Source organism: Adiantum capillus-veneris, chromosome 3 (genome assembly GCF_014529385.1).
Source record: "Adiantum capillus-veneris isolate H3 chromosome 3, ASM1452938v2, whole genome shotgun sequence".
Lineage (NCBI taxonomy): Eukaryota > Viridiplantae > Streptophyta > Polypodiopsida > Polypodiales > Pteridaceae > Adiantum > Adiantum capillus-veneris.
Genome location: NC_140933.1, coordinates 55,237,516 through 55,265,324, shown reverse-complemented (window position 1 = coordinate 55,265,324; position 27,809 = coordinate 55,237,516). Strand labels below are relative to the sequence as shown.

Genomic DNA, 27,809 nt, shown 5'->3' with positions numbered 1-27,809 from the left:
GTGCCATCAGAGCCACACCATAAAAAATTTTGCACCATGCACCACAAACAAGAAATCACGCCAAGGTGCAACATCCAACAAGAGGCAATGCACCAAGCAGTAGCCAGCAAAACCTCGTTCACCACAAGAGCTCGACCCTCAAGAGAGAAATGACACACCACCAATGCATGAGCTTCTTGTGGATGGAGTCAAGAACCGGGATAAACTGCTGCTTTGGAGTCACCTTAAGATCAACATGAAATCCCAAATACCGACAAGCCTGGCAAATCTATCGAATCTTCTTGTGGGAGATCTGTGGACCTCGACTCGAAAGCCAAGATCGGTTCTTTGAGATCGATCGAATGTGCAACGAGGTTAGCTTCGCTAGAAAAAGCATCAACTAACTCATCATCCTTGTGAACAATCACGTCATCTTCATGCAAATCATCATGCTTGTGAGAAATCACATCTTGATCATGCAAATCATCATGCTTATCATTGTCATCCAAATCATCATGCTCATCATTGTCAATCAAATCATCATCATGCTTCTCATAATCATGCAAATCCTGTGTGTCAAGCTTTGGAGAAGAAGAGACTGAGAGAGTCTCCTTCTTATGAATCCTTTCAATCTTGTCCTATTATTAGCAATGAGAGAGGGAGAATGAATAATGTCCTCTCCACGAATGACAATGAAAGAATCACGTTTAGCATAGAGAGTGAAAGTGTTAGCCTCCCAATCAATGAGAGGATTAAGATCACGAAACCATCGAATGCCCAAAATCATATCACATCCTGAGAGAGGAGAGACAAGAAATCTTCTACTGAAGGCAGCTTGTTGACTTGTAAACAACACACCAAGACAATCCTGCGTGATGAGAGAATCCATACCAGGAACAAAGCCAGAGACCTCAAGAGGAGATTTCTGACTAACTTCTAGGCGGGCTCTCTCAACAAGAGAGGGACTGATCACATCATGCATACTACTTGGGTCAAACAATATGACAAAACGCTGCCCCGACACCTGACCATAACATTAAATGAGAGAATCATCAATGGGATGGTCAAGAGGAACTTGGGGCACACTCGTGTTATCAGTAATTGCATTGACAGAGGAAGTGGGTTCTGTGGATTCTTTAGATTCATTCGATTCAAGCTTAGGACATGTTCTTTTTATATGACCCTTAATGTGACAATGAAAACAACGACCTTCCTTAGAATAAGTGCTTTGCTCTTCCGACGTGATGTATCCTCCTACAATTCCTTGTGCTACCTTTTCATATGGAGGAAGCTTAGGTTTAGCAATTGTGTTAGCCTTACCCTTAGGTTCATTGGAAGAATTCTTTTCTGAGAGACTGTTGGAAGATTGGTTAGAAGAATTACCGTTCTTACCATTCTTACCGTTCTGAGGGTTCTGAGAGATCTGCGAGGTACTTGTGGAAGTCTTGTTCTCTTTAGGCTTTCCCTTGTTGTGCTTCATCTCTTGTGCGAGAGCAATCGCTACCGCCTTGTTGAGATCGACGAGGTCAAAGACTTCTACATCAAACTTGATGTATTCGTCTAACCCACAGAGGAAAGCCTCCTTGCGCTCATCATCCGATTTGCATAATTGAGTGCTGAGCTGCGAAATACGGTTAGAAAAAGACATGACTGGCACACCATGTTGCTTGAGATTGCGTCAATCTTCCTTCAATCGTGCTAGGTACTGAGGAGACATAAACCGCGCCTTGAGCTTGTCTTGGAAATCAGCCCAATTGAAGGAAAGAGGCGTGAATTCGTCAGCGAAGGTGCGCGGCTAACAGTGCCTCTTGTCATGCGTGCTACCAATTGATGGAATCACCAGCAAGGTACATGGCTGCCGTCAAAACTTTGCTATTGCCTGTATTCTTAGTTGTCGCAAAATAAGCATTAAATTGATGCAACCAAGAATGAATAACCGCAGCATCCATCTTACCATCATACTTACTGAAAGTCAACTTCTCTGTAACTGGATTATTGGAATCCGCATCGTGGCTTGCGCCACTTGAAGAACTCCCACGATCTTTGGTTGGTTCGGACTTCGAGGCAAGTACTTGTCGAACCAATTCTTGAGTGCATAGTTCTCTTTAAGCCTCACGCTCGACCTCCAAGGCCACTCTTTGACATTTTTCATTTATTAATTTGAGTGACTTTTGTTGGAAAGTAGGTAGGGCAAATTGGGTAAGAAAATAGGTGAGGACCATGCACTATGATCTTTGGTTCTTAAGTACACGAGGGACTTGGGTTCTTGAGGGTCTTGGGTTCTGGGGTTCTTGAGGGTCTTGAGGTTCTTGAGGTTCTTGAGGTTTTCTTTCGCTTGCAAACCGTGTTTGAGAAGGATCTTCTCTTCATTCGAGTTCTTCTCTTTTCCGCGGGCGCACCCCTTAGCAGCCTTGCGCTCACACCAAGGTTGCTTTTTCCCACTTCACGTCAATTGGCCAGCCGCTAAGTGCACGGTCCGCTCTCAATGAGTGAAAAGAGGCACAAGGGGAGGCTGGACAAGCCCTTCTTTCTTGGGATTCCTGTCACTCTTCAAAAACACGATTAAGAATCGACACGCCCAAGCGAACTTGGGTTCGTGCGACCGCAACAAGCAAAAAAATTCTTGTGATTCTTGTGGTTCTTTCCTTGAGTGATACAGAACACTGCCAAAGCTCTGATACCAATGTAAGGTGCAGCGGAATGAATGTTGTTCTTTCTCAAGATGAGTGCTCCATAATGTGCTCAAGGTTCCTTTTTGTTCTTATGGAAGGGAGAGCCTTCCGCCTTTAATGAGAGAGTGCAATGATCACGAACAAAGTGAGTGGACACTGTGCGTGCAAGTGTATGAGACTGAGAGATAGAGAGAGAAGAGAATACGACACCAGAGATTGTTGTAAAACCCTCCTCCGAAGGCCCCACTCTCATTAGCGAGAGTGGTCTACGATTGATTGCACAAACTGGTACAATGATGATGCATGAAACTGATGCAAGTCTAGACTATGTCGACGATGACGACGCGGATGGCGCGGCCGACAATAGGGCTGAAAACTGAATGTTCTATCTGCTTTCAAAAACGCTCAAGGCTGAAATCTGCTGCAAGTTGAAATGCTGAAATCAAGGCTGATTTTCTGCTGTTTGAAAAACGCAGGTTTGGCTGAAGAAAACGCTGATGTATAGGCTGCGTTTTGGTGCTGAAAATGCTGCTTTATCTGCTGCGGGTCAGTGCTGAAAACGCCAGGGGAAAAGTGGGCGAGCAGGGCTTTGTAAAACGCTAGATGCAAGAGTGCAAAGCGATAGGTGTCTGCTGAAAAACGCCAAGGGGAAAGGATGGCTGGCAATGAGGAAAAACGCTAGGGCCTGTGTGTGGGAAATCGCCAAGGGGTGCTTGGGGAGTCTTGCTGAGAGAGGGAACCTGTCGCCAATGGCCTGTTGTTCTCCTTGCTCATCTGCTGTTTAGTGCTAACCTTGGTTTGCTTATATATTTTCTTACCCAATTTGCCCTACCTACTTTCCAACAAAAGTCACTTAAATTAATAAGTGAAAAATTGTCAAAAATAGGTAAAATAGGCTAAATGCACTGGAAAATTCCCCTGAAGGATTCTGATGGGAATGCTTATGATCATGATGTGTGCAACCAGAGGATATGCATCTATACTAAGTGACTGGGCATGCACGGTCTACGAATAGACTCACAAAAGTGCCAGATCACTTCTAATCTAGACTGACTGGACTCACGGAACCCTGTTATGCTATAGATTGTCCACGAACACATAGGGTTGGATGTGTCACGTGACAGATGAGCATCGTGTCATCCGTGTACTCAAAATCCAAAAACTCCTACTCTCCTACCTGCGTAGGTAAACGGATTCCATGCACCGCAAGAGACTGTGAACATAAGAATACTGTAAGGGCATCTGCAAAGAATAGAAAAAAATATGGCGCAATAGGGCAACCTTGACGCACGGAACGGCCCAGAGGAAATAGACGACCAAGAAAGCCCAAAACTCCTACTCTCCTACCTGCGTAGGTAAACGGATTCCATGCACAGCAAGAGACTGTGAACACAAGAATACTATAAGGGCATTTGCAAAGAATAGAAAAAAATATGGCGCAAGAGGGCAGCCTTGACGCACGGAACGGCCCAGAGTAAATAGACGACCAAGAAAGCCTACAATAGTGACTGCTACTAAAGAATACTATAAGGGCCTCTGCAAAGAGTAGAAAAAGATATGGTGCAAGAGGGCAGCCTTGACGCACGGAACGGCCCAGAGTAAATAGACGACCAAGAAAGCCTCCAATAGTGACTGCACTAGTAGCCGAGTGGTAAAGAGCTGATATTCTATTGATCCAACTACGAGGAAAGTCCATATTGGCCAAAGTGCTCTCCAGGAAATCCCAATCAACTCTGTCAAATGCCTTCTCAAAAGCAAGAAGGAGAACAGCCACGACTATGAGGATGACTTGGCGTACTCAGCCGCTCTGTAAAATGTAAAAACATTATCGAGAATGCAGCGGTTCTGAATGAAACTTGTCTGTGAACCATGAATATGAGAAGGCATCAAAGGCTACAGACGAGCCGAAATCAATCTAGCCAAGATCTTATAGACAGAAGGTAGTAAAGTAATAGGACGCCATTGTCTGAGTAGAGTCGGGTGCCCTCCTTTAAGTATGAGCGCAATCAGGCCAAAGCACATAGAAATAGGCATACTACCAAAATCAAAAATCTGTTGTAAACCACGGAGTAAAAGTCCATGCAAAGCATCCCAATACTCCAAAAAGAACTTATGAGTGAGATCATCATCCCCAAGGCAACAAAGAAGCATCCAGAGTAGTGACTGCTGCATGAAGCTCAGTGTCTGTAAAAGGTGGCATAAGTGAAGTGGCCATGTATGGCGTGACAACCAGATGCATGTGACCAAATCTCCTCGCGTGCTGCAGCCAATCTCTGAGCAATGAGACGAAGAGAAACTAGAGCATGATTAGACAGTAAAACCACTGCTTAGCTAAAATCCTTGTGAAGAGTCCATCCTCTTCACCTTGCCGATACACTCGGCAAGCTGATCGTGCGAGAAATCGGATGGATGTGCACTCGTCTAGAATGCAAGATGCTACTAAATCTGTGAGCAAGTGAAGGTCAACGTCGAGTCGTCAAACCAATCCTCCTCCCCCGAAAAAGAAAGGAAAAAAGAGAGGAAAGTAGAGCGGCTATGAGAGTTGCCCAGGAGGGCACGGCGGTGCTGTTGCAAAAGATAAACCTGAACCTCCACTGGCCAAAGCTCATCGGCGCTGGCATCAGCGAGGTCAAACAGCCAAGAAGGGGGAGAGTTTTCCATGAAGGCGCGGGAGACCGGCCTCCGAACAGAAAGGGAAGCAAGGGGAGGCACTGAGGGGATCAACACCTGAGAAGAAGATGGCAATAGAGGAGGAAGCCCCAAGACTCAGCTGGGAAGGCGACCGAGAGGAAGAGGGCGAGAGGGGAGTTCTGGAAGAGGGGTTGCTACTTGGATCTCCACCTGAGGGGGAGGCGGGGAGAGATGCTAGTGGAGCCTCTTGTGGAGACATAGCTGTCCCAGGGTTTTTCTGAATTTCAGTTTCAGCTCTCTATCACATGGAAAGAAGAGTGGGTGGATAAGATGCTTGAGCATGTTGCTTCTAGTGGTTGGGATGAGGATCAGCCTCTCACTTATCTGTGGGCTGAATTTCGTAAAGATTTGACAGCCCGCTTCTTACCCCCACGGCATCTGAAGAGTCTTAAAGATGATTTTAGAGCTTTGGCTCAGAATGGTAAAGCCAGAAATGTCTTATGCTAACCGAGTTTCCCAGCTTGGGGGACAATTGCGTAAGTCTCATGACGACAGGTTGGAGGCTTTTTTGTTTGGCTTGGATACCATGATCAAGTACGATGTGGAAGCCGACGATCCAAAGACTGTCGACGAGGCCGTCCGCTTGGCTCAACTTCAGGAGCTCAAGCACAACAAAGGTAAGCCAATGTCGGTAAGTTTTTCTCCCTCCTCTATCGATACATCTAAGTCCAGTAATGGGGCGGGGAATGCTCACAAGCAAGCCCCTAAGTCCCCACCCCATCACAGTCCACCTCTAGTGCTAGCACAAGTGATAAGGGTAAGGAGAAGGAAAAGGCTGCAAAGCCCACACTTACTCCTCATGAGAAGGTTGCACAGGGCATTATAGGAGGATTTTTAAGTAAGGAAGAATGGACCATGTATGCTAAAGAACAAAGGTACTTTAAGTGCCATACAAAGGGTCATCTGAAGAAGGATTGTCCTAAGAAAGACACGAAGGCTTACTCTTTTTCCGCTCCATCTTCAAGCATGTCTCCTCACGTTAACGCCGTGGAGATCATTGAGTTTGAAGATAAGCAAAAGGGGACAATTGATGAAGAGGAATTGCTTAAGTGTTATGGGCATGTCAATGGTCAAAGGGTAGTGGTATTGTTTGATCCTGGAAGTACACAAGAAGTGATTAGTAGCGCTCTAGTGAAGCGTGCCCGTCTTCAGCCCACTCCTGTTCCACCCTTACCGGTGCAGGGGTTTTCTGAAGGCATGGATACTTCCATTTCTAAAGAGTGTCAAGATGTCAAGTTAGTCGTTCAGCAAGCACAGTTTACTCGCTCTTTTGTGGTTTCTAAACTTTCTCGATGTGATGTTATTCTCGGTATTAAGTGGTTTCGTAGGTACAAGCCTCATATGGATTCGGAGGCGAACACACTTCTTATCAATCATGATGTTCTGCAACCAGTACTCATTCGTGGTGAGAGTGGCATTCCTTCAGTCCCTCTCATTTCACATGTGCAGGCTAAGCGCGAGCTTCGTCGTGGAGCGCGAGCGACGGTGATCTACATCAATCCTACATCACGGAATGGAGGTATTCACGAAAGATATAGCGATTTGTTTGCTAAATATAATGACTTATTTCTCCAAGTGTCACGTGACACATCCAACCCTATGTGTCCGTGGACAAGCTACAGCACGACAAGGGTTCAGTCAGTCCAATCAGTCTAGATTTAGAAGTGTTTTGGCACTTTTGTGAGTCTGTTCGCAGACCGTGCATCCCCAGTCACTTAGTGTAGATGCATATCCGCTGGTTGCACACAACATGATCATATGCATTCCCATTAGAATCCTTCAGGGGAATTTTCCAGTGCATTTAGCCTATTTTCCCTATTTTTGACATTTTTCACTTATTATTTTTAAGTGACTTCTGTTGGAAAGTAGGTAGGACAAATTGAGTAAGTTTGTATATAAGCAAACCTAAACTAGCACTAATTGGCAAAAGAAGCAGCAGGAGCACCTTGCTCAACAGGCAACTTCTCAGCAAGACCAACCCCCGCGACTACTCTGGCGTTTTCTCCACAGAAGACCTAGCATCAGATCAGCCTTGGCGATTTGTGCACAGCAGATCAGCCCCAACGTCATCAAGACACAGCAGATCAGCCTAGCATTTGCAAAACATCCGGCGACAGCAGAACCATTTTCAGCCCTAGCGTTTTTTATTTGCAGATCAAGCCTAGCGTTTTTTATCCAAGGCTTCACCGCAAGAAGACTTCCAGCCTAGCGTTTTTCATAAACCCAAGTCGCCCCCTTCTGGCTGGCGTTTTTCAGCAAAAAAGTAACATCAGTTTTCAGCCATAAAGACCATCAGTTTTCAGCCCAAGAAACCGCAAATTTTCAGCCATAAAGACCAGCAAGGGCAGCGTTTTCTTTTGCGTTTCCAGCTGCAGCAGATTTCAGCCCATTAGCGTTTTTGGAGAGCAAATAAAGAGTAGCAGATTTCAGCCCTTAATTCAATCTTGCCATCTCCGTTGTCGACCTCGACATAGTCTAGACTTGCATCAGTCACATGTACCCGCATTGTACCAGTTTGTGCAATCAATAGTAGACCACTCTCGCCGACGAGAGTGGGGCCTTCGGAGGAGGGTTTTACAACGTCTCTAGTGTCGTATTTCTCTTCTCTCTCTATCTCTCAGTCTCATACACTTGCACGCACAGTGTCCATTCACTTTGTTGTGATCATAGCACTCTCTCATTAAGAACGGAAGGCTCTCCCTTCCATAAGAACAAAAGGAACCTTGAGCACAGTTCAGAGCACTCATCTTGAGCAAAGTTCAAACATTCATTCCGCTGAACCTTACATTGGTATCAGAGCTTTGGCAGTGTTATGTATCACTCAAGGAAAGAACCACAAGAATCACAAGAATTTTTTTTGCTTGTTGTAGTCGCACGAACCCAAGTTTACTTGGGCGTGTCGATTCCTAATCGTGTTTTTGAAGAGTGTCAGGAATCCCAAGAAAGAAGGGCTTGTCGAGCCTCCCCTTGTGCCTCTTTTCACTCATTGAGAGCGGACCATGCACTTAGTGGCCGGCCAATCGACGTGAGGTAGGAAAAAGCAACCTTGGTGTTAGCGCAAGGTCGCCAAGGGGTGTGCCCACGGAAAAGAGCAGAACTCGGGTAAAGAGAAGATACTTCTCAAACACGGATTGCAAGCGAAAGAAAACCTCAAGAACCCCAGAACCCAAGACCCTCAAGAACCCAAGTTCCTCGTGAACTTAAGAACCAAAGATCATAGTGCATGGTCATCACTCGAAGCGGAATGGATACTTCGCTTGGAGGTGATGAGCATGAGAGAGGCGAAGAAGAATTTTCCCCACCAAGAGGTTTTTCCGACCCTCCCCCTTCCCCATCTATGCCAAGGATTGCACTAACTCCTATGGAGGAGTTGAAGCATATGTTTCTGGAAAGGAAGTTAGAACGGGAAGCGAGAAATGCAGAAAGAATGGCAGAAATGGAACGTAGACACGCAGAAAGAGAAGCAGAAAGAAAGGCAGCCAAAGCAAAACAAGAACAGAGCGACCGACACAAGAAAGAGTTGTTGTGACTCTTTTCTCAAGTTCAGGCACAAATGCAAGAGATTCGGGAAAAGGAGACTCTCTCAGTCTCTTCTTCTCCAAAGCATGACACACAGGATTTGCGTGATTATGAGAAGCATGATGATTTGAATGATAATGATGAGCATGATGATTTGGATGACACTGACAAGCATGATGATTTGCATGATCAAAATGTGATTTCTCACGAGCATGATGATTTGCATGATCAAGATGTGATTTCTCACGAGCATGATGATTTGCATGATCAAGATGTGATTTCTCACAAGCATGATGATTTGCATGAAGATGACGTGATTGTTCACAAGGATGATGAGTTAGTTGATGCTTTTTCTAGCGAAAATAACCTCGTTGCAGATTCGATCAATCACGAAAGATCGATCTTGGCTTTCGAGCCTAGGTCCAAAGAATTTCTTCAAGAAGAACCGATCTTGGCTCTCGAGCCTAGGTCCAAAGAACCCTCACAGGAAGTATTATGTGTTCGCATGATTAGTACGCACGCATTGTTCGAGTGTTTCATTCGTGATCGTTTCCTGTATTTTAGTCAGTGTCTTTATGTGATCCCTTTTACTAGGCATGACATATTGTACGTTGAGCACGTTTCACTCATGAATGAGCACAAATATATGAGGATTGTTCATGAAAAGCTGAAAGGTATGTATGTAAGGAGGTCATTCCATGTCTCTTCCTTGGCAGGGCACATTCGTAGAACGAGCACAAGAAAGTATGAGCACCAAGCATGGGCATTTCCATTGTAATTTGCCATAGTTGATTGCTTTAGATCAGAAGAGAAAGATTCAATCTCATTGTCTACGTGTGTGTGGTGAACGGTTTAGCACTCCATCTCTTTGTTCATCTACATTGCATGCACAGTCTTTGAGGAAGACAAGATTTTTTCCAATCACTTTACATAGAATAGGTATGTTCATGTTTTTGTGTTGAAACTGGTTTCACGAATTTCAGCCTCGGAGATTCTTAAACAAGGTAGACGCATGACTCTTGACGAAGTTGAAGCATTGAAGGAGCCACAGAAGACTCGTCGATTTCGGCGCGGCCCAAAGAAGCAAGCGTTGCAAACCTTTATGAAGTTCAAGTACCGCACGACCCACACATATGAGTGGGCCGGCAAAGAGTCCCTTCTAGGATTACGAATGCTTTCGGCGATCTCCCTCAACGCCATACGGTTCGGTACTAGTACCTCGCTTTAAAAAGGAGGGGATGTCACGTGACACATCCAACCCTATGTGTCCGTGGACAAGCTAGAGCACGACAAGGGTTCAATCAATCCAATGAGTCTAGATTTAGAAGTGTTCTGGCACTTTTGTGAGTCTGTTCGCAGATCGTGCATCCCCAGTCACTTAGTGTAGATGCATATCCTCTGGTTGCACACAGCATGATCATAAGCATTCCCATCAGAATCCATCAAAATCCTTCAGAAGTTTCCAATGCATTTAGCCTATTTTCCCTATTTTTGACATTTTCACTTATTATTTTTAAGTGACTTTTGTTGGAAAGTAGGTAGGGCAAATTGAGTAAGTTTGTATATAAGCAAACCTAAACTAGCACTAATTGGCAAAAGAAGCAGCAGGAGCACCTTGCTCAACAGGCAACTTCTCAGCAAGACCAACCCCCGCGACTACTCTGGCGTTTTCTCCACAGAAGACCTAGCATCAGATCAGCCTTGGCGATTTGTGCACAGCAGATCAGCCCCAGCGTCGTCAAGACACAGCAGATCAGCCTAGCGTTTTGCATTTGCAGAACATCCGGCGACAGCATAACCATTTTCAGCCCTAGCGTTTTTTATTTGCAGATCAGGCCTAGCGTTTTTGATCCAAGGCTTCACCGCAAGAAGACTTCCAGCCTAGCGTTTTTCATAAACCCAAGTCGCCCCCTTCTGGCTGGCGTTTTTCAACAAAAAAGCAACATCAGTTTTCAGCCATGAAGACCATCAGTTTTCAGCCCAAGGAACCGCAGATTTTCAGCCATAAAGACCAGCAAGGGCAGCGTTTTCTTTTGCGTTTCCAGCCGCAGCAGAGTTCAGCCCATTAGCGTTTTTGGACAGCAGATAAAGAGTAGCAGATTTCAGCCCTTAGATCGGTCTCGCCATCTCCGTCATCGACCTCGACATAGTCTAGACTTGCATCAGTCACATGCACCCACATTGTACCAGTTTGTGCAATCAATAGTAGACCACTCTCACTGACGAGAGTGGGGCCTTCGGAGGAGGGTTTTACGTCTCTGGTGTCGTATTTCTCTTCTCTCTCTATCTCTCAGTCTCATACACTTGCATGCACAGTGTCCATTCACTTTGTTGTGATCATAGCACTCTCTCATTAAGAACGGAAGGCTCTCCCTTCCATAAGAACAAAAGGAACCTTGAGCATAATTCGGAGCACTCATCTTGAGCAAAGTTCAAACATTCATTCCGTTGCACCTTACACCAAGATGATTTACCTCCATCACTCCACCCGAGCGACCAGAGGACCATGTGATCGACCTAGTAGATGGTGCTCAATCGGTAAGTGAGTTTCCTTACAGGTTGAATAAAGCAAATGAAGAGGAGTTAGAGCGTCAACTAGGTGAGTTGATAGCTCGGGGGTTTATACGTCCTAGTGTAAGTCCTTTTGTTGCTCCTGTTCTTTTTGTTCGGAAGAAAGATGGTACCTCACGCTTGTGTGTGGATTACAGGACCCTCAACAAGAAGACTGTCAAGAATCGTCTTCCGATGCCCCGCATTGACTACATTTTGGAGCGTCTCAATGGAGCAAAGGTATTTTCTAAGGTCGACTTGAAGAGTGGCTACCATCAGGTAAGAATCGCCAAGCACGATATTTATAAGACAGGCTTTCGGACAGAGCGTGGTCACTATGAGTTTATGGTCATGCCATTTGGTCTTACTGGCGCCCCAGGTACGTTTAATCGCATGATGATGCGTATCTTCATCGACTTCGTAGGTGTGTGTGTTTTTATTTTTCTTGATGACATTCTCATATTCTCAGCCATGTGGGAACAACGTGAGCGTGATGTTGAGAAGGTTTTAGCCCTTTTGGCTGCCAACCGTCTCTACATCGCTGCAAAGAAGTCAGAATTTTTTCTGACTACTGATTCATATTTGGGCTATATCATCTCGGAAGATGGCATTCGCCTTGATCCCAAGAAGGTTAGAGAAGTTAGGGAATGTACGTTCATTTTTGGGTGTATGTCAGGCATATAGTTCACATATCAAGAATTTTGCACACATTGCCACACCATTGTCTGATCTTTTGAAGGGTGTTAAGACTCGCTGTTAGAGCGTGGTCTTAACCGAGACGGCTAAGAGTGCTTTTGAAGTGCTCAAGGTTGCGGTCACAGAGGCTCCTTGCCTCATCCTTGCTTCTGGGGACGATCCATTTGAAGTTTGGACAAATGCTAGTAATATTGCTATTGGAGCAGTGTTACAACAGAACACACATCCGGTTGCATTTTTCTCTCGTAAGCTAAACAGTGCTCAGAAGAATTACTTTGTCTATGATAAGGAATTCCTCTCTGTCATTCATGCATTAAAGCATTGGAAGCATTTTGTTTATGGTTGTGAGTTTGTGGTTCGCACGGATCACCAAGCTCTTAGATGGCTTCAGTCTATGCCTAGTGCACATTGGAGTGATAGACAAGCACGGTGGTCTCAATATTTTGAGCAATTTGGTGGTATGATTGAGTACATTCCAAGTAAGCTAACCCTGTTGCAGATGCATTGAGTAGAAAGAGACAGGTTCTCTCCCTTGAGCGGCATTCTTTTCTTTCTATTCAAGATGTTGGATATAATGATATGAAGCATCGGTATGTGGGTACAGAGTTTGAGAAGCACGAAGCATTGGATGGATTCTTTGGATCCACAAGGGCCCTCAAATTATGCCATCCGTGATGGTTGGTTATTTTTTAAAAATAGACTTTGTGTTTTGTAGTAATTTGGAGCACCGATTTTGCATGATGCACATGATGCATTGATTGGGGGACACAGGGGTATGAATGCCACATTAGAAAAGGTTGAACATCATTTTTATTGTCCTCATTTATGGTTTAATTATGTCACTAGATGTTCCATCTGTCAGAAGGTCAAAGTACCTCATGGTAAGCAGCAAGGTTTGTTGATGCCTTTACCTATTCCAGAGGGACCTTTTTAAGACATTTCCATGGATTTTGTGACTAATTTGCCTCTTTCACCAGGTGCATGGAATACACAGTGTTTGACTATTGTTGATCGCTTTAGCAAGTTTTGCATGCTTATTCCTTGCAAGGCCAATGTTAGTGCATAGGATGTTGCACGGATGTTCATTCGACATTGGTATCCGTTGTGTGGTCTTCCTAAGTCTATTGTGTCCGATAGGAATACAAAGTTCACATCACATTTTTTGCAGACTCTATTTGAAAATTTTGGCAATAAGTTAAATTTTTCTTCTTCATTTCATCCTCAGTCAAATGGTCAGACCGAGATTTACAATCAATTGGCATTTGATGTTCTCAAGTCTTATATGCATGATCATCAGTCTAAGTGGGAACAGTATTTGCCATTAGTCCAGACTCCACGCCATTCTGAATGACACATATTCTAGTGTTATTGGTCGTACTCCGTATGAGGCAGCATTTGATCGTCCTTTTCAATCTTTGTTGACTAGGTCTAAAGTTCCTGATGCTAATCATGTTAGTGAGTCTTTTGCAGAGATTTCTGAGAGTGTTACGCTTCGGCTTAGCACAACTCAAGAATCATATTCTAGACAGGCTAACAAGCATCGACAAGATGTCTTGTTCAAGGAGGGTGACTGGGTGTATTTGAGGATCATGAAGCAACGTTTGAAGCAAGTTGGTGTACCGTCCATTTTCGGTCATCGACAAGGTAAATGACATTTCCTTCCGCCTTTAGTTACCTGCTTCGTGGACAATGCATAATGTTTTCCATGTTTCTTGGCTTAAATTGTTTCAGGGTGAACCTCCAAGGAATGTTCCAGACGAGGAGCAACCTCAGATCGTTCATGAGGCCGAAATTTTGGAACCGTAGCAGATCCTCTTGCATCGTTTTAAGCACGGATCGAATAAGAAGAAGCGACAATACTTCCTCAAATTCAAGGATCGAGGTACCCATGAAGCTGCTTGGGTAAACGAGGAGTTTTTCTCAAATTATCCACTACTTCTCACATCATATCCGGAGGCCATGCAGCTCGGCATCGGTGCCTCACCTTAAGCAGGAGGGGATGTCACGTGCACACGGACTCGGTGTGCCACGTGGACATTTTACGTCGCCATCCAGAGCCAATAAAGTGTCTAGAGCCTAGGGGATTATGTGCCGGGTTGGTCATCTTGCTTCCTCCATCGCTTTGCTCTGCACATCTTGCTAGGGATCCATTCCCCATCTTCCCCAAGCATCCATCGCAAGCATAGGCACATTAGGACTGTAAATCAGCCCCAACTTCGCATCATTCTCAGCCCCGTATCTGCTGTCATTCCAGCCCCATTCTTGCCCATTTCAGCCCCCATCCGGTGGCGCATTCGGCATCGACATCGGCTGCGTTTTGGCGCTTCATCATCCCCGACTACAGGCTGCGTTTTCAGCAGAGAATTACAGACTGTTTTCAGCCATCATCTACCTCAATTAGGCGCATCAAAACAGCCCCCAACATCCCTATATTGGAGGCCTATCTTCGCCACATCGAGGGACCACTTTGACTACATCAAATCAGCCCCGAAAGTACTCCTATCTTTGGGTATCTGAAGGTCTAGAGGTTTGCATAGCAAGAGTCTAGTCTTGTATAATCATTTGTGCAAATAAAGCAAATACCACATCGGTAACGGTGTGGGGGGCCCTTGAGAGGGTTAGTTGGGACCCCATGTGTCGTCTCTCTTCTCACTCTCTATTTACAGGAGTCTTGTGGCGTTAATTGTGCATGTTAAGAGCTAAGGATTGGTCAAGTATGTTGCAAGATCCATACCTAATTACATTGCTTCCGTTGCATCTCACATCTGAATCTCAGGAGATACAAAGGCAATTGCAGGGGTTACTTGACAAAGGTCACATTCGTCCCAGGAAGAGTCCTTTCGACGCTCGAGTTTTGCTTGTGAAGAAAAATGTATTCATTGTCATGCTCTTAACAAGTTAACAATCAACAACAAGTTTCCTTTACCACAAATCAATGAGTTGTTTAATGAGTTGCTTGGTGCAAAGGTGTTCTCTAAGATTGGTTTGAAGCCTGGCTATCATCAGATTCATATTCTTATTGGCGATGAATACAAGACAGCCTTTCAGACAAATTATGGCCATTATGAATTTTTATTCATACCTTTTGGGTTAACCAATGTCACGGCCACATTCATGATCTTGATGAATGAAATGTTTGGCCCGGACCAGGACAAGTTTGTAATCGTCTATCTGAATGATATTCTAGTTTTCAACAAAACTTTGGTGGATCACAAAGAGCACTTGCAGATTGTTTTTGGCATACTTCGCACAAACGTGTTGTACATCAACAAGAAGAAGAGTGACTTTTTTGAGAACCATGTGAAATATCTTGGATACATCATTTCTGTCGATGGCATTGCAGTAGATCCTAAGAAGATACTTGTGGATTAGCCTCTGCCGATCACCATTTCAAATGTTCGATCTTCTTGGGTCTTGGAAACTCTTATCACAACAATGTGCATAAATTCTCAGAGATCGCTCTCCTCTGACCGAATTGACCTTCCTCTGTCGATGACCGTTTCAGATGTTCGATCTTCTTGGGTCTTGAAAACTTTTATCACAACAATGTGCATAAGTTCTCAGAGGCTGCAGCTCCTTTGACCGAATTGACAAAGTTAGACAAACTTCAGTAATCTTCTGAAGTTGAACAATCCTTCAATGATCTGAAGCATGCTTTGATGACAACCCTGGTCTTGGCCATTGCAGATCCCCACTCAACCCTTTAACCCTTTGATGTGATGATAGATGCCTTAGATTGTGCTTCTCATGGAGTTTTGATGCAGAATGATCTTGTCATTGCTTACGATAGCAAGAAATTGTCGACTATTCAAAGCAGGTATCCTGTGTATAACAAGGAGTTTTTGGCAATTATGCATGCTTATCAAACTTGGAGACATTATCTACTTGGTGCAGATTCGATTATACACACAAATCATCAATCTCTAACGTACATTTTCACTCCGCTTGTAATGAATTCTAGACAAGGCCGATGGGTTGAATTTTCACAAGACGATCCAATATGTTCTTGGTCTTCTAAATGTGGTTGCCGATGCTTTGAGCCGCACGTCTCGAGCCACTAGTTTTGCTATCACTAATGTACAATTGGAACTTCCTGCTTGCTTCAAGAATGAATACCTGACTAATAGAGATTTTGGAGATGTGTTCCGTGCTCTCAAACCTTTTGCTCCCAGTCCTGCAAAGATAAACGTGTTTTTAGCCTACACCATCGTTGATAAGTTGTTGTACTTCTCTAATCGGATTTGTGTGCCTCACAACACTTCATTGCAAAAGATTCTAATTCAAGAGCATCATGAAGTTCCTTATGTTGCTCACCCTGGGATCAACAAGACATACAGGCTCTTGTCTATTACATACTTCTCGCCTCATATGCAACAAGATGTTATCAAATTTGTCAAAGCCTATCATTCATATCAGATAATGAAAGCTTCGCGACACCTTCCTCAAGGTTTACTTCAGCCTTTGCCGGTTCCCAATGAGAGATGGGAAAGTATCAGTATGGATTTTATCATCACTTTGCCTCGATCGTCTAAAGGCAATGCTCAGGTTCTTGTGGTGGTTGATCGCTTTTCCAAGATGGCTCATTTCATTCCTTGCAAGATAGCTGCTTCGGCTCCAGATGTTGCATCATTATTTGTGCAGCATATATTCAAATTGCATGGGTTGCCAAAACATCATCTCTGACTGAGATCCCAAGTTCACTGGACACTTTTGGACATAATTGTTCAAATCTCTTGGCACAAATCTATTGTTTAGCTTAGCCTATCACCCTACGTTCACTGGACACTTTTGGACATCATTGTTCCAATCTCTTTGCTAGCTTTCAAAATCCAATTTCAGGATAAGGAGGGAAATGCCTAAGATTCCAAATTGATCAAAGCTTGTGAGTCACGGCTCCACTAAGACCCATAAGTTTATCATTTTGTTTTCATGGGCAACTTTGAGTCTCCAAAATTGGCATCTAAGGTTGGTTGCACACTGTAGCCTTACTCATGGCTTCAATCTTCACCCCTAGAGTTCAAACCCACATCACCCAAAAGGTAATTGACTTCTCATTCAAGCTTCAAAAGCCCTCATCTCAATGAGACTTCTTATTGTCCTTCTCTTTGGGTGTGACTATGATCCACTAGTATGTTCATATCAATGATTATTGCCACAACACATTCACCATTGTCAAAGGCGCACTTAGTCCATTCTTATTCATGATCAGACTATACCTTGTATCCCCTTATATATAGCACTTGCAAGCCCAATGTCTATTAGCCTTTTCTGCGACATCCTTTTCAGCAGCCCCTTCAATTGCCTTTGTCACATCTGCGGATTCTTCCCCAGATCCCCACATGGAGGCTTTACTACAGAAATATTAGCACATGATGCTTCGGGACAATCTACCTCTTCAAGATCCTCCCTTATATCCTGAGGATCATGATAGTGCCTAGTGCAAAAGATCCCAAAAAGTTCCCATATCGCTTGTCTAAGGCATTGGCGAGCTGGAGAAGCAAATTCAAAATTGTTGCAAGCAGGCTTCATTCACTCCTCATCTTCACCGTTTGAAGCTCCCATTCCTGTTTGTGCAGAAGGATGATTCCACAATTTCTGAGTCTGCCTTCAAGACAGACAGACAGAGAGAGAGAGAGAGAGAGGCTTACTGCTTCAGCTCTGCGTAACGGGAGGGAGGCGTTTTGCTGAGGAACTCCTTGCTAGCTTTCAGAGCTTCTGCGTTAGTGGAGAGAGAGCTTCTGCGGTAGTGGATAGAGAAACAAAGTCTCCCACAGAGAGAGAGAGAGAGAGAGAGAGAGAGAGAGAGAGAGAGGGTGTTACCGCTTCAGTTCTGCGTAAAGGGAGGGAGGCGTTTTGCTGAGAACTCATCGCTTCAGTTGAGAACTAAACAGAAGAGAAGTTAGAATTAACAATAGGTTGTGTTTTGTAGTAAAGTAAGGAAGATTAAGCATATAAAACTTAAAGAAAGTCTTAGCAGGGAGATGAGATTTTGTTACAGTATAAGGGTAAGAACATTTAGAATGGTAGGGTAGAGAGATCAATGTTAGGAGTCTGACTAAACATACAACATATCACTAGACAAGGGAAAGAAAACTACTATTTTGACATGGACCCTTGCTTTCTTTGAACTATATTTAGGTGTCTCCTCTATATCTTCATGTGTTTTTATAAGCAACATTGAGTGCTCCAAAACCCAAGAATGGGCTTGCTTTAAGTCTTAGAATACATTAAAAAATGCAATACCTTTGATCAAAATCGACATGAAAAAATAAAATTGACCATCACACAAACAAAACTCAATGTCTACATGCGAAATGGATTGTGGGCATTCCTCATGCATGTAGTCTCAAAATATGCATCAATCCAAAAGTGCTATATTGTGTGAATTCTTGCCTACCCTAGGAGGTAAGGTCCTATATTCTATACATTATATTAATGAGGGATGAGAAGTACATGTGGCATTTCTCATCCCTCCCTCTCTAGCCACGTGGAAGGGAGAGAGAGAGAGAGAGAGAGAGAGAGAGAGATCCACTTCCGTCATTTATGACAGGTAGCTGGACTCGTTGGTAATTTAAAAAAAATTGAAACATCTATAGATAAACAAAAGGAGCAAGACAAAGAAATTGGGTAACATATATAAAAGCAAAGAAAAATGAAAGAATAAAGCAAAACAAAGACATTAGGGACAAGATGTGCCTATGTTTTGCACTAATGATAAAGCTATGGAGCCTGGTGTTCATGGGTCTTCCCTTTCCTTGTTCTGCAATGTAGGTCTAGGGCACTACAAAGCTGATGCCCTCCTTCAAATGCTTTGGTTCACGCTAGTGAGTTGGTTATCAAAGAGATTTAGATCGTTGACATTGTTGGGGATGGTGCCTTTCAAGCCACAGCTACCTAGATGCAATAATTGAAGATCTGGAGTGAGCAGCTTAGAAAATGGGATGGAAGATGAATCAAGAAGATTATGGGAGAGATTGAGCAATCGTAAGGAAGGGAATGAGAATCGTGTTAGGCAGTTGTGTGAAGAAGGGCAATGGAGTTGGGATTGTTAAGAGACATGTCTAGAATTTAATGGTGCTATTGACATATCTCAACATATTGCAGGTAAAGCTTGTAGAGGGAAGCTACAAGGGGATGAGGAATAGAGAACCCAGGGGAAGACGAAAAGTCCAGCTTGGAAGGCTAGGTGCAAAGGAGAGGGATAGAGCTATTGAAGTTCGTAGCGCAGGAGAGAATTACAAGTTTGGAGAGGTTTCTTAAGAAGGGTGGAAAGGGAGTTGGGTGCAGGTTATTAGAAGAGAAATGCAAGGTTCGCAGGGCTTGGAGCTTGTGGATGGTGGGAGAGATGCTTCCTGTAAGGCTGTTCTCAGAAAGGAAGATAACTTGAAGCTGTGTGAGACTGTACATAGACTCGGGGAGGGTACCAGAGAGAGAGTTTTGACTGAGATCACTTGAAGTTGTGTGAAATTGTACATAGACTCGGGGAGGGTGCCAGAGAGAGAGAGAGTTCTGATTGAGATCAAGGTATTGAGGACAAGGGTGGAGATCAAAGAAAGAGCCAGGGATTGAACCTTGGATGCGATTGAGGGCGACATCAAGGGTGCGGAGGCTTGACGGGAGAGCAGCAGAGATGAGAGAGATGGTATGCAAAGGCGTTGCCAAGGAAGATTAGAGTGTGCAAGATGAGACCATAAAGATCCGCTTCTTTGCCTCTAATAGGGATATTGTGCACTGGCAAGAAAGACGGACAAATATAAAAATACAGAGAGAGAGAGAGAGAGAGAGAGAGAGAGAGAGAGAGAGAGGGAGTGGCAGAGCTCAAGGTCTCATCTTGTTAAAAGCCACATATGAGAGAGAGAGAGAGAGAGAGAGAGAGAGAGAGAGAGATAGCATGCTACTATATTTAGCATCCACATGTAAATCCCTAACATAATAATCATAAGTTTTCCAAAAAGAGAAATAAAAAACTAATCATTTTACTTACAACTAAAGTATTTCAATAGGATTTAGAGAGACAAAGAGAGTGTGTGTGTCAAATTCTAAACAGTTGTGAGATAAATAAAAAAATAAAAATTAAAGAAAAATGAGAGTGACATTGTACATATCATGATTTATCCACATTTCAAAGCCCACGAGTAATGAACACAAAAGCCAATAAGTGGAGTGAGAGATACATAGAAAAGTGGTGCACAAAGGAAGAGACAGAGAGAGAGTCTAGAGAGGGACTAGAACTAAAATCAAAGAACATCACCTAGAAATTAGCTAAGAATTTGACCATATATATATATATATATATATATATATATGTATGTATGTATGTATGTATGTATGTATAAATATAATTAAAGACAATTTTTCACAAATGAGTGAACATTGCTCATGGTTGGCCAAAATACTCCAAGTCTCATGATCTGTTACATAGTTTGGTCTTTCGCATAGTGAAGTCCTACTATGGTCATGTATGCTTGATTTAGGTATTGGGTTTTCTCCTCAGGATTATTACACAAAAGGAGTATTCCATCCCAATTTCTTTTGTATAACCTTCCACCTAGTAATTAATATATAGCCGATTGCCCAATCAATCTTGGTGTAGTAGGAAATAGTATTTGAGAACCCACTTGATCTATAGTAATCAATGAAACCATATTTTTTGACCAACGGGGTATCATTTCCATGGAGAACAGATATGCATCTGGTAGATCATCGTCTACCCCTTTTGGTGGTTCTTTTGAAATAATCCTTGATAAATGATCTGCTCTTTGGTGTGTGGTGCCCTTTTTTACAACTACATCCTAGTTGCACATTCCTTAACAGACTCACCTTGTTTCTGTTTGAGAGCTACCGTATTATGTTTGATCCCAGTTTTGAAACATGCAGGTACAAATCCTTGAGCTAACGCATTTAAATCCATGATTAACCTTGGTGGAATGTTTTGAAACCGTGTCAATGCTTTTCCTTCTAAAGTCATTCCAAACCCCTCAAATTGAGTGTGGAAATCAAATATGTGTTCTGCTCTTAGCACTTGCTTGAAGCTAGCTAAGTGGTCATATGGATCCCCAGATCCTTTATATTTTTTAACCCATTTTTGAAAATCAACTGGTCTGACACGTCTATTTCGCTCAGCTTCAACTCTTTTGGCAGTTGATCCTATCTCGAGTCCTTCAAACCAATATGTTGGAAATAGTGACTCCTCATGTATCAAGTTCCAATGAGTATGAGCAAGTAATTGAAATTTCACCAAATTTGATATGAGTCGTCTTCTTGATATGCTCGACCCTGTGGTATACTTAGTTGTGCAAAAAATCTCAAATCTGGAGCAGATGTAAATAATCACGGTTATTTACTTTTGGGGTTTTGTTTTAGCATTTTTTACCAAGATGTTGATACAAACATCTAAAGAAACTCAACTTAGGCTCCCTAGCAAAGTTTCACCAAGTTTAGATAAACTTTGCTCAATTTGTCTACAATTTTGTGTCTACAGACTGTCTTTACAAAATTGGCCACAATTTCCACTTTAAAGAGACAAATCTTACCAAATTTGATGTGAGTGTTGAATACATTAGGAAAAGTTTGGACTCAAATTCGGGCTTTGTAAGAAATGCCATGTCAGCATAGAGAGAGATAATAGAAAATTCATTTTAACCCTTTTTCATACTTTTTTTCTAAAATCTGGATATCTTATTCATGCAAGATACGTTCATTAAAAAACCCAAAAAGTATTTCATTCATGATAACACTTCATTGTGCGTGGTGGCTACTGAATTCAATGTAGAATATCTCAATCTTCTACATTTTTGAAAACTAAGCTCTGTTTCCTCGCCTCCTGCTTCCCCCCATCACCTCCCGCGTTATCTCTCTCTCGCGCGCAATATTCAAATTTTCATTCTTCAATCGCCCCCACCTCCTTTTGCACACAGTTTCAATCAGTCATGTCTCAATCGACACTTGTAGCTTCTCCACGAAGGACTTCTACAAGGAATAGGAAAGATGTATATCGCATGCATATAGAGCTCTCACTAGAGTATGAACCCCTCTGCAAGAAAAAAAAATAGCAAACGCTTTTTGAAGCTTCAAAGGAGAACTTAAGATCACAATGAAAAATGTGGACCTTTGGCGACAGAATCTATCCAAAGCATCCTGTTACAAACTCCACTCCACCTTTTAAGGATATTACATGTGAACTATGTCGGAGATGGCCACCATGGCTTCTTTGGCTACACTAAGTAGTTGGCTACAAGAAATGACGTTCTGCAACAACAGAGAGATATTGTATACAGGGAGAATGTCCGCTTACACTAGAAAGTCATGCAATGTGCTCAACAAGTTGAAGGTAGCAAGGAGACCATCAAGGAGTTTACACAACAACTAAGAGGAAAAAAAACATTGCTAGGTCTTCACCAAAGAGAAAGAAAACTAAGAGACATCAAGGACTTGAAAGTTGGCACGGGAGGAATTAAGAAAAGAGTGCAAGCCATCAAGTGAGTGCACCATCCTTCTTAGGTTTATGTTCATAAAGTCTCACATCTCTTACTGCTAACATGCTTACGCAGATCTTTGCTTCACCCTGACAAGGAAGTGGAGCATAGCACAATTTTATGTTTATAAACTCTCACATCTCTTACTGCTAACATGCTCGCACAGATCTTTGCTTCACCTTGACAAGGAAGTGGATCGTAGCACAACCACCTCCTCGGCCCATTACGAGCTCATATTGAATCACAAAAACATAGCTGGCCTCTTGGATGATAAGCGCTATGGTAAGATCGTAGCACAACCACCTCCTCGGCCCATTACGAGCTCATATTGAATCACAAAAACATAGCTGGCCTCTTGGATGATAAGCGCTATGGTAAGATTGTTGGCTAAACAGTTTGACAGCCTTTTACCAACTCCCTACACGAGACATGCAATCATTTTGGATGAAGCTGGTATATCCAATAAGGTATATGTTGCCATTTTCAAGTATGTAGCATCCTTTGCAGTGCTGTTCTGCTAGAAAAGGGTTTTGATTCTTAACTCCTCTTACCCAGGTCTATGCAAAGACATGTAAAAAAGTTCCACATCAAACACACGCTTCTTCCAAACCCTTATCTATTCAAAAAACAAGACGGGAAGTCAATGAGGAGGTGCTTCAAAAGCTAGGAAGTCCTTTCCACATTGAATTGACATACAGATCGCCAAAAGGAGAAGAAATGATCTATGACAATTATAACAATATTTTTTTTATATCATCACGGTGCATCATACATTGTGCAGTTGTTTGATGTCACTATTGAAGAGTGCAACAACGTCCTGAACTTTATCATCAAGTTAGATGAGTGCGAGCTTGTAAAGGAGACAAAGGTTGAGAGAGTCACAATCACACTTATGAATGGAGCTTTGGATGCAAGCATTGGACCATATGATCTTTGAAACTTTAGTGTGCAATCTGAGCACAACATTTTCCTTCTTGCGACGTTCAAGGTTTGTAAAAGTTATGTTTAAGATAATTTATTGTTATGTTACAGTTGAATGCTTTCAAATGTGCATTTTAAAAAGATTAAAATTATCCTTTCAGGTGCCCATTGAGAATTTTGATATATTGAATTGGGTTTTTTCATCAAACAAACATACCAAAAACAATAAGCGAATAGAGAAATGGAAAGAAATTGGATGTGAAGAGCATGGGATCCTACAATGTTGAGTGGCACATGGCTGGAGACCTAAAAACCTTGAAATGCATGTACAATGTTTCCAAAGGAGAAACAAGCAAAAGCCCTTGCTTGTATTGCATGGAAGGGGTTTAGATCCTTGACAAACCATTTTGGAGGAGAGCTCCTGATAGGCATCTGCATGACCCTAGCTTTCCACCCATTTTGGATATTCCACTATCTGGAGTACACATATGCACAATGCATGCACTTTGTAGAATAATAGAAAAATTAATGTTTCTCTGCATCTATTTTTCTTGGACCACTCGCCCTCTCTCTGTGAAGCAAAGAAAAATCTCAGCCTTAGAGACGGCCTTCTCAGAAATGGGTTTGCATGGCGGACATGTTAAGATAGACCAAGATGAGAAGAGATAAAAAAATGTTCGGGATGTTTAAAAGAAGATGTCCATCGGTGGTGTAAAATCCCGACTCTTCCTTTCAGTGCCCACAACCTGGACGACAACGCAAAAGACAAAGTGCACAAGAAAGACAAGCATTCAGATACAGGAAGTGGAAAAATCTGCAGAATGTTGTAGTTGACCATGCAGACAATGGTGCAGCAAGGACTCGCAAAGAAAAGGTATGCAAAACTTTGGACGCAATATTCAGGTTCTGTGAATTGAATTCATGGACTGATGGCGACTATACAAATTTCCAAGAAGCCATGGAGACCTACCACAAAACATTCATAAGTGCGTGGACAAAGCAACATATTACTCACTACATGGTACTGTAATTTGTTTGAATACTTGAAATGCAAAGACTCATCCTTATAATGTCTGCATGCTTATGTGCAACACACCACATAACTTGGTGCAAGGCAATATGGTAGCTTGGGTGTTTGATCTACATAGGGCATGGAAAATCCCCACTACCAAGCTCGTACTGGTTATTTCAATAACACTCAACATGGAGGTGGTGCTGACAAAGCAAATAGCTTAGAGGAGATACACCAATGGACATATCCAAAACTAATGCATATGTCACATCACAAGAAACAAGTCAAACAAAGTCAGATTGGCCATGCGGTGAGATTAGCCAAAAACCAGTGAAGAAAGGAGATATGGGAGTTATCGTCTACGGCTAGGCAACATGCGGATTAGCATCTACAAAAACAACACATCTAAAGGGTTTGGACAACACCATTGCAAGTTATGCCATAACTCTCAGCCATAGCAAGATCTAAACAACAAACTTAATGTATCTAGAAGAATTGATGTAATTTCAACTTTTCATATTGTGAATGATGGTTGCAACAAAAAAATACATTGCAAGACATTGTTACATAATCAATCTAACTTTGATGCATAAAACAAATACATTCTTTTTATTTCTATTCTTCTAGAAATGATATAAAATATTTTGGCCTCTTGCCCTTATCTGAAGGACCCTCTTCCTCGTGCCTTAGTCTCTTTGAATGACGTGTTTCGTCATCAGTATCTGTCGCAAGCACGTTGATGTCAGGCAATTAGGTCCCCTTAGTTGCCTCAACCTGCGGGGCCTCTTCTATAAGTTGAATGATTGGCTGCTTTTGTTTCAACAGATCATGTTTTCCATATTGTGGCAACTAGCGTGGGTTTGTGATTTCACAAGCTAGACCATACACAACATGTGTCAAAAAGTAGCGATTTTGCAGGTTAGGGTGAAGGCACTGGCTAACACTAAAGAGTACGAAGGAGGGACTAACTGGCCTCCTATATATGGACTCCTCAAGAACTCAACCAGGTCATTTCAGATACCCTTATGATTGCATTAATAACGGTGCAATGAATGCAACAAAAAGATCGAGGCAAGCTCCATTATCCCTATGACACGTGTCCTTCATGTGGTGAGTACCGTAGCTATATAAATCACCTTGAATGCACACTCAAGAACTTGCTCACATCTACACAAGCAGGTATGGAGGACAAGAAGAGAGGAAAGGTGAAGCTTTGCCAAAAGATGATGGCAGAAATGAAGGAGGTAGAGAAAATGATAGGTGAGGAAAAAGCTCTTCGAAAGGAGCTCAAGAAGAAAAACCAAAAGGAAAAGGCTGAGGAAAACAACACCGTAAAGACCGAGGACAAGAAACCAGCAATGATAAAGGAGGAAAAAGAATAATTGAAATGGATAAACAAGATTGTGCTTTTTTGAAGTTGTAATGAAGTCTTGAAGATAATGCAAATGTCTTCATATATTGTTCCTTTGTCTCTGCCTCTTTGTTTCTTTTTTTGGTTAACGAGTATGCAGGAAGAGATTTTATCAAAATGTGTCGCACCACAATGTGAGTGGTAGGTTTATGTCACAGAGCCGTTGACTTACTTGCGCTGTGCATCGACAGAAAAATATCGTGCCACAACACGATACGGAGATCTCTCCACAATATGGGTGGTCCCTATCGCATCACAACGCAACATCCAAATGTCGCGCCACAATGCGATAGGAAGGCGTGCCCACAATATGGGTGGTCCCTATCGCGTTGTGATGCGACATCCAAATGTGGCACCACAATGCAATAGGGAGGCATGTCCACCATATGGGTAGTCCTTATTGCGTTGTGACGCGACATCCAAATGTCGCGCCACAATGCGATAGAGAGGCATCACCACAACATGGTTAGTCCCTATTGCGTCGTGGTGCACCTTTAAAAGTGTCCCACCACAACGCGATACGAAGGTCTAGATGTGGTACACTCCCCCTACTTGCATTGTGCCGTGATATTTTTCCTTGTCGCAACACAACGTGAGGGGGGGGTTTGGTCGAACAAGGCACATCCCATATCGTGTTGTGTCGCAACAACCACATAGTCGATATCGTGCCCCAGTCGACATGCAGTATGCCACCATGTGTTGTTCATGCGGTGATGCACTCTTCTCAATGATGATGAGCGACTTAATTAATTTTGGCCTCCACACGTTTGGTAATGATGATGATTTCCTTGACGATTATATAATGTTTCCATTTTTGTATACCCCACTGATGTTTGACGATTATCCTCACCTCTCAGAATCAGCTTTTGCAATGTAGCCTTCCATTGCTCAATCTTCTTCTTATTCTTCCCCACAATGCTTTCCAGGGGAAACACTTGTTTCCATGGCTTGCACGAAGTAGACCGCAAGGAAGGTTTACGCGCAAGACAACCAACCTTCATCCTCAAGAGTTGCAGGCAAAACCCTGCCTAATCTTTAGCCAACAATGCGTAGTCAAAGGTACAAGCAAAACCGAAGCGTTCTACTTGAGCTGCGCAAACTCCAGAGGCATATATCTCTTGCTATTTCTAAGTTACCCTTTTAAAGAGTAAGTCGCCAAATTTGTGAGAGCGGAAATTTGGATTTTCGGTGGGCCAGAAGTGCAATGGGTTGCATCCACGAGGCAACCGAGGACTTTTTGATCGAGCTCTTCCAAGATAGCTATGTCCTCACAGCTCATGCTTACAGAGTGACAATGATGCTCCAGGATATCAATTCTCTGAGGCTATTACGATTTAGGTACGGCAAGGCACTTGTGTCGATCCATCTATCTGAAAGAAAAATGGACAACATTTTGGCATCCCTCCAATAACCAAAGTGAAACTGACGGATGTGAGCATCACACAGCACACATACAACACACATTTGAATGTGGAGTGGATCCTAGAGGCACTTGTGGAGGAGCCTTTGGAGGAGTCAAATGAAAGCGAGATGTTGTTAGCAATTGACCAAGCTAACAATGACACCCTACGTTTCCTTGGCCCAACTTTTGACGTAGCACTTCTTGTATGGGGCCAAATTTTGTACTTTTGTTTCATCCCTCACGAGATAGGTATTTTTCAAAATAGTGGGAGGGATCTTAAGGACCAAATTATCAACCTTGATCTCTGGTATGTTAAATTATTTTTACAAAGGTATTTATTTGATTCTGGCTTATTAAAGATTCTCATCATATTAATTTTCTCAATTGCAGCATGCTGGTTTCGAACCTTGCATGGAATCTACAATCCGAGGTAATCGTTTTGGACACACAACTATCAGTCGTGCTTACCTCAAAGGACACT

The 27,809-nt window shown here is 42.8% G+C and overlaps 1 protein-coding gene across 1 annotated transcript in view; it reads right to left on the bottom strand.

Moving 5' to 3' along the window:
- The window catches only part of LOC147460942 (uncharacterized), a 43,459-nt gene extending 16,648 nt beyond the window's left edge, over positions 1-26,811 (bottom strand). The window contains exons 1-3 of the mRNA XM_086504485.1: positions 26,777-26,811; positions 17,756-17,845; positions 16,224-16,281 (exon numbers count right to left, since the gene is read on the bottom strand). Coding sequence (XP_086360611.1) covers positions 16,224-16,281; positions 17,756-17,845; positions 26,777-26,811 — 183 coding nt within the window. The remainder of the gene's footprint in view (positions 1-16,223; positions 16,282-17,755; positions 17,846-26,776) is intronic.
- Positions 26,812-27,809: the final 998 nt, after the last annotated feature.